This window comes from Sinohyriopsis cumingii, chromosome 17 (assembly GCF_028554795.1).
Source record: "Sinohyriopsis cumingii isolate HCF-2022 chromosome 17, ASM2855479v2, whole genome shotgun sequence".
Taxonomy (NCBI): domain Eukaryota; kingdom Metazoa; phylum Mollusca; class Bivalvia; order Unionida; family Unionidae; genus Sinohyriopsis; species Sinohyriopsis cumingii.
Window position 1 is genome coordinate 91,655,128 of NC_142977.1, and position 7,221 is coordinate 91,662,348.

General features: G+C 35.7%; 1 protein-coding gene across 1 annotated transcript; it reads left to right on the forward strand.

The window, feature by feature from the left end:
• Positions 1-4,815: 4,815 nt before the first annotated feature.
• Positions 4,816-5,205, forward strand: LOC149779418 (general transcription factor II-I repeat domain-containing protein 2A-like). Its single transcript, XM_089938429.1, has one exon. The coding sequence runs from the start codon at positions 4,816-4,818 to the stop codon at positions 5,203-5,205; it is 390 nt and encodes a 129-aa protein (XP_089794555.1).
• Positions 5,206-7,221: the final 2,016 nt, after the last annotated feature.

Consider the following 7,221-nt stretch of genomic DNA (forward strand, 5'->3'; position numbering starts at 1 on the left):
TCCTTCCAAGTGAACCGGAACTATCCTGCTTGTGTCTAAGTCGCACGCAATTCAGCCATGTCAAGGAGGCGAAACAAAACATTTAAGTTATTAAAGTCGGAGGTGGTGCAAATACGAAAGATCAGCGAAACATTTCCATTTTTCGAGAATATTCCAGCGCTGTGGCCGGGTGAAGCTCTGCGGTAGCAAAAGCAGCTGCCCCATGCATTCGGAAGTGCATTCGGGATTGCTCTGAAAGATACAGTCACGGGACGTGTAGGGTGTAGTAGAGCTTTTCGTAATTCTGACATCAGAGCTGAAAAAGGCTTTGTTTGTGGCCTCCCCTTTGACGGCCACAGTGTGTTTATTGACCAAATTTTATTTTTTCGCGAACAAAAAACCCGTCAATCATTTCCAAAGGGACCCAAGTAAAGTGTTGTCGATTATTTACATAACTGAAAATACTGCAAAGTTTCAAAGTGAACATCAACAACGTTGCTTTGATGCCGAGATACGCGATTGCAAAAATTATTGATGAGGTCAATGAAAAAGAGGGAATCAGCTACTTTGTTTTGTCAGTGGAATTTATCAGAATTTATATCAATGTTGCATATGCTGAAACAAAACAATAAGTGAGTGTTAAGGTTGCCTAGGGGCCCACCACTAATATGCGTAATAATGTATGGGGCCAAGTTAAATGAATAATAACCCTCAAATCAGAGGAGAGACCTAGTGGCATATTAAACGGTAGACTCGTTTCCTATCGTCTTAGAATGGTTTTTATCGACCTAAGCCTCACATCTTAAATGTGTGCGAGGCCAATCGTACTGGCTTCTCTTAACTAAACTTGGGTAGAATAGCATGTTAATTTTGATACATGATATCAAACAATTGGGTAATTCATATAAATTTTTAACATATGCAGTATTAACATCATTATCGCAAGGGATGAAATTCGGTTCGAAGGACACGGCATCATTCCGGACTAGAGCTTAGCCTTCTTTCGCGTTTGTGCGGAGCATGTATCATTCCATATACGTGATGGACAGCAAACGACGTCGATGTTGCAGAATTTGTAGATTAGTTGGTTAATCGGCAGATAGTGGATGCTATATCGATGGCGATTTGTGCCGCTTGTCGACCAATATCTGCCTGAAAATGGCATTACCATTCAAATATAATCTTGCCACGCGTCAAAAGGAAAGCAAAAGTTGTTAACACCCAGGTTTGCCAATATTGACTCGAAGACAATGAAATAAAGGTCTAAAAAGCAAAGTTGGTGAAACTTCCAACATATTAAATGATATTCAACAGCAGGGGAATCTACTAATTCAGTACTTACTCAGCAAAAGATATAAAGACACAGAGAATATGGTTCGATCTATGTTGGATACATAGCTCCTGGTGAGGTTTAATTCAAATTATTGTTTCCATTAATTCTACTAGGTACCTGTTTTGCCCGACTCCTTTGATATGGTGTCTAATCTCGGAGCTAAGTATGTATTTCCACATTGCACACGAGAAAAGGATCGTTTTAGGTACTTGCATTGGTATACTTGCAGGGTTATTGCCCCTACACTCTGACAGTTACTTGAGATCGCGAAGTTTGAACGCTTAGGACGGACGATAATCACTCAAGGAATGAAGACTAAAATAAGACGAACAATGCAAACTGCAAAAACAATATAACTTGTATTAACATATAACACTAGTACTACATACATTCACACATTCCCGCTACCTCGCGTGATGATAGTAAACGATTAACGACATGATAAGGTTAATAAAAGACTATCTTCAGTCCTTTTATTTATCTCTCTTTTCTATTGTTCATTTCTGTTATCACAATGTAAGTGGAACTCACCAATGTCAGTGTCCCACGTGTATCTTGATCCGTATATCACACATCAGATTTGTGCCTACATTTTGCAGTTTATCATCCATAAGTCACTGTAATATATACGTATTCAGCACGAATTATCTTTTATACGTGGTCACAATTCATTACTATTTTCGTGATCCATAATTCAACATCATAACATTGCTTTCATTGCTCACATTTTAAGCTTTCACCTACACCGACCAGAACGCTCGGCGAATTCTGATTTGTGTATTTGCTGACCTTCTGTCTCTAACTAGCCCTGTAACTCTGACTACTTTAGTTTCCACAAATGCATCAATTTAAATATAGCAGCGTGCTTTTCTGCACAGCACGGGTAACTTGTAGGAACATATGCTTTTCGTTAAACTTCCATAGTCAGTATTACTCTGTGAGCACATTATCTGTACACTCTTTGAAAAATGCTACGCTGTCCTTTGAGCGTGCTTGACCAGTCAACCTATATGTATATCATCATCTATTAAGAGCTTAAGAAGTGATGGGCTGGCATCCAATTCATTTCAGTGACAATGCCATGCCATGCTAAACACGATGAGCCCCTACTGACTTGCTAGAGAATAGTGCTTAGAAAATAATTTAAATTTAACTTAGTGAATTTTGCGCGTTAACATCATATAATATATGTGGCTGCTAAATAGGGAGAAATATGTTACCTATAAAATCTTACATTAATTTGTCTAAAATTTAGATTTTCACAGATTGCACTTCTCGTGCATAAATTGCAAAAGTTTATATGCATTTTAAGATCTCATTCTTCACATTCAGTCAATTTGGTTGAGGTGTATGCATATTAAATCTTTTTCTGAACTTACATGTAAAACGGAAATACAGTTCAAGTGGTGTAATTTAGATAACTTATTTTGTTTACAAACTCAAGTTTCTCATTTTTTGTCTGTTATTGATTATTACCTTGACAGTGTTAAGGTCTTTCGATAACTTTTCATTCCATTTAAAAATGTGTATATTGCTCCCTTAAATAATTTGTCGAATCAATTGTTTGGTATCATTTTAGGTTCTATGAATGATTTTGTACGGGCATTTAAGTAACTAATTTCACAGACGTATATGTTAATATGGTTGATTTGTAGTAAGCTTTCAAACATGTTTAAGTATTTATTACATGTATGTCAGGCATACAAGGCACATGTATCACTTAAATTTTCTATACTGTTGGTGGAAATGAAATATCGGCAACATTAAGATTACTTTTGTCTGGAAGTTTCATAATAGCAGGCATATCTGCAGGTGATATAATTATATTTTGTTGTATAAATCCTTAGATAACAAGAATCTGCAATTAAGTTGTCTTAAAGTATTACTGTCTTTAGTAACAGTTTGAACGTCTTTGAAAGTCATATTTTCTGTATTCAACTGAAACATTTTTTGACTATTACAAAATATCTTAAGTTTGTACCTAACATGTGCAAGCGAAAGGCACTCAATTCTGCTGACTGATGTTTTATAGTCCAGTCCTGAAATTGTATAGATGCCCTAGTTAGCGGCCTCACGTAACAAAGCCAGTAATTCCCTATACTAATTACATCTATCTGTCCATCAAGCAATAATTGACTTTTACACAATACCTGTACCAGAATATTGGATTTTTACCATTATGTGTCAAGTGCCTTTATATTCATGAGGCCAATAAAGTGCAGTGCTCTATTTATAGATGTTTGTTTTATTATTGGGGCTCTTGATTGTCTCTTTTCCTAACTTTGGTTTCCTAAGCACATATTTAGCAAGGAGTATTTGATTTCAACCAAATTTAACATGCATTATTATCTCGATGAGTTCCGAGTTCCAGCACAGCATCTGATCAGAGACAATAGTTATATCCCTTTCCAGCCGAATTTACAGTTGTTGTTTCCTGCAGCTTAAATTTAACAAAGGTTCGTTGAATTTGAACCAAACTTGGAAGGCAGTGTTATAAAGCTAGACCTTCAATGCGGCAAGTGTTATTCCCCCACAAAAAAACTGTCTATTGCCTTTGTTTCTACAGTTTTGTTATGCTAAGGACTTTTGGATTTTATCCATATTTGGCAAGCAGACACATCTTGATAACAATTTGATCGTTTGAGTTATGTATGCTTCGGTAGAATAAATGTAACAAGAAATGTTGAATCTGGACCAAATTTAACATGCATAATTATGTTGTCAGTCATTGTTGGGTTTCAATCATAATTAGCATGCATTATTTATGAATGAGACCTTGAATAAATGAAATTTCCAGCATTCCATGCTATCAGGAAGAAGAGTAAGGCACCAGATTGCCTGTACTCCTAAGTTTGGTGTTTGCAACATAATTCGAATTAAGGAATGTTGGTATATATATATATATATATATATATATATATATATATATATATATATATATATATATATATATATATAAGAGTATAAATTTTCCTGGGTTTGTGAAGTTAAGTTTTTGTTCGTGCAAAAAAAACCTGGATAGAGAAATGGATTCTATTGTTCTTTGTATCTTTAAATTAATCCTTTGTGGTAACTGTAAAATCCACAAACATTGGTACACTACAAAAGATATAAAAGAGAGTATGCTCCTTCATACTGATGAGACATCAAATAAGGTGGTTTTCCATTAACCCAGCTAATGATTTACAAGAGATAGGCCCCCTGAATATACATCACCTCCGTACGCTTGTGACCCAACACAAGTTAGTCAGACTGTTTGAGGTCCTGCCAAGTATTTCATGGGCAAGGCGTGGGAACACACCTACTGTCGATTGATCCATTATTAGGCCTTTGCTGCAGACATAACTAGTCATTTAAATTTTCTGAACCTAAAACTACAAGGAGAGGAAAATCTAGTTTCTGATCTATACACCCACCTAAAGGCCTTCCGATCTAAACTTGTCTTGTTTTTGGAACAAGTACAGGCCAACAACTTGACGCACTTTCAGCAGTGCAAGGTCTTCATGGCTGAAGCAACAGCTGAGTTCCCCACGTCATTTGCATGCGAGATCATCAAAGACCTCCAGCTGCAGTTTCAGCAGCGGTTTTCTGACTTGGATTCAAAGGCAGAAGAAGTGAGACTGTTTCAAAACCCATTTGAAGCAGATGTGGCCAGTTGCCCAAATGAACTGCAGCTGGAGGTCATTGAGGTGCAAGCAAATGACCTCCTTAGGGACAAGTTCAAAGAAGGACTGGTGAGTTTTTACCAGTTTTTGCCCAAGGAAGACTTTCCTAATGTCAAAACTTTTGCATCAAGGCACCTTTCAATCTTTGGAACAACATACCTGTGTGAACAAACATTTTCAAGAATGAAATACGTGAAGAACAATTTGAGAACAAAACTTGTCCGATGATAATCTCAGGTCACTGTTGATGTTAGGGACATCAAATCTAAAGCCAGAAATGTCTGCTATTTTGGCAGCCAGGAAACAAGTTCACCATTCCCACTAATACAGGTGTTCATGTGTAGTGTATCAATGTGTTATTAAATAATAACTGAATAAAATAATATTAAATAAATAATTAAAAACAACATCCATGTTTTGATTCTTTTTTATTTGGACCTCGAGTGTGTAGTCGGCCCCCGAACTGCTGTTTGATAGTTAATGCGGCCCTCGGGCTGAAAAGTTTGGAGACCCCTGTTTTAATGTATCAAATTATTATAATCGAATGTCATACCCTACGTATTGGAATATTAACATGATTTTGGTACAAAATATCTAATGACTGCATCTGTTGATATTACAGGATCAGCTAAATTTGTAATATAGTGATTATTCAGGTGTAAGTCCTTGTTTATAGAACTATCTAGTGCTTTCTCCTCAAATTTTGTTTCACTTTCCTCTTCATATTTGGAACTACAATGACTGAGGCATCTTAAACATGTCTATTCCATCCTTCTTTACCTTACGTGAAAAAGACAAGTTCTAACAGGCAAGGACTCTAAGAAACGCAAACAAGAACCATTAGAGTATTTGTTTATGTCAATAATCTGTTCGAGTACAATAAATACATGTTTTAAGTTTCAAAAGCCATGGACTGTATCTAATTCAACACATGACTCTATAAAACTCGGGCTATTGAAATCAAACAGTGGAGTTTTGGTTGATTATCTACATTGTGTAATGGTTACTTAGACTGATAGGAATGTTATAGTTGTGTTTTTAAAATATATATATATATATATATATATATATATATATATATATATATATATATATATATATATATATATATATATACATATATATGCTTTGTTTATTATCATCTATTCTCCTGAATCAGTTGCCATGCTAGCCTCTATCCTGTTAAGATCATTGTATGCTATTTTGTAAATTTACCCACAATGTTCTGATGTTTTGTTTCTGTAATGGAACCATTCTTTGATTCAGGATTTGTAATAGTTTTAGCATTTGTAGCAATTATGCTAGGACTTTTTTCTCGTTTGTTCATCAACCAAACGGTCAACTTTATAAAACACATCCTTGAACCCACTGTTCAAGAAAGACTGAAATAAACGGTCGTGAGGAAATTTGGATATGAAAAATAATTAATGTAGTGTTAAGACAAAGACATATGGCAAAATATAATAAGACGTGATCATTCTCCTTTCTTATTATTGTTAAGGAAGTTAATTCCACGTTCGGTTATCTTGCAACGACAAAGAAAGAAAAACAAATCGGGACAAAGTATCAGACCTGAAATAAATTCAATGTTTTCATAACATCTTTTTTTTGTGAATGATAAACATTATTCACATTTTATGCCTTATAAGCTATTTACCAACTTTTATTACTTTATTTTCTGAATTTCAAATCTGCTTATTTTCTCAACTTCTTTTGTTCAAACACGCGCACAACCGAACTGTGGTAAACTCGACAAATTTTCATAAATTGATTTTTCAAAAAAATTAAATATCAGTTTACATGGTTTATTTCTAAATATGTGGCATAAGTTTAGATTCCTTTCAATTACAAATCTCTAAATAAAAGCAATGGAAGGTTCAGAACTGACTCGTCATTTCTCATCATTAAGACCAGTGAGTGAGTCCGCCTGTGTCAGCAGTTTGATGACACCTTCATCAGCTCCTCTTTTCTCATCATTAAGACCAGTGAGTGAGTCTGCCTGAGTCAGCAATTTGATGACACCTCCATCAGCTCCTCTTTTCTCATCATTAAGACCGGTGAGTGAGTCTGCCTGAGTCAGCAGTTTGATGACACTTCCATCAGCTCCTCTTTTCTCATTATTAAGACCGGTGAGTGAGTCTGCCTGAGTCAGCAGTTTGATGATACCTCCATCAGCTCCTCTTTTCTCATCATTAAGACCAGTGAGTGAGTCCGCCTGTGTCAGCAGTTTGATGATACCTCCAC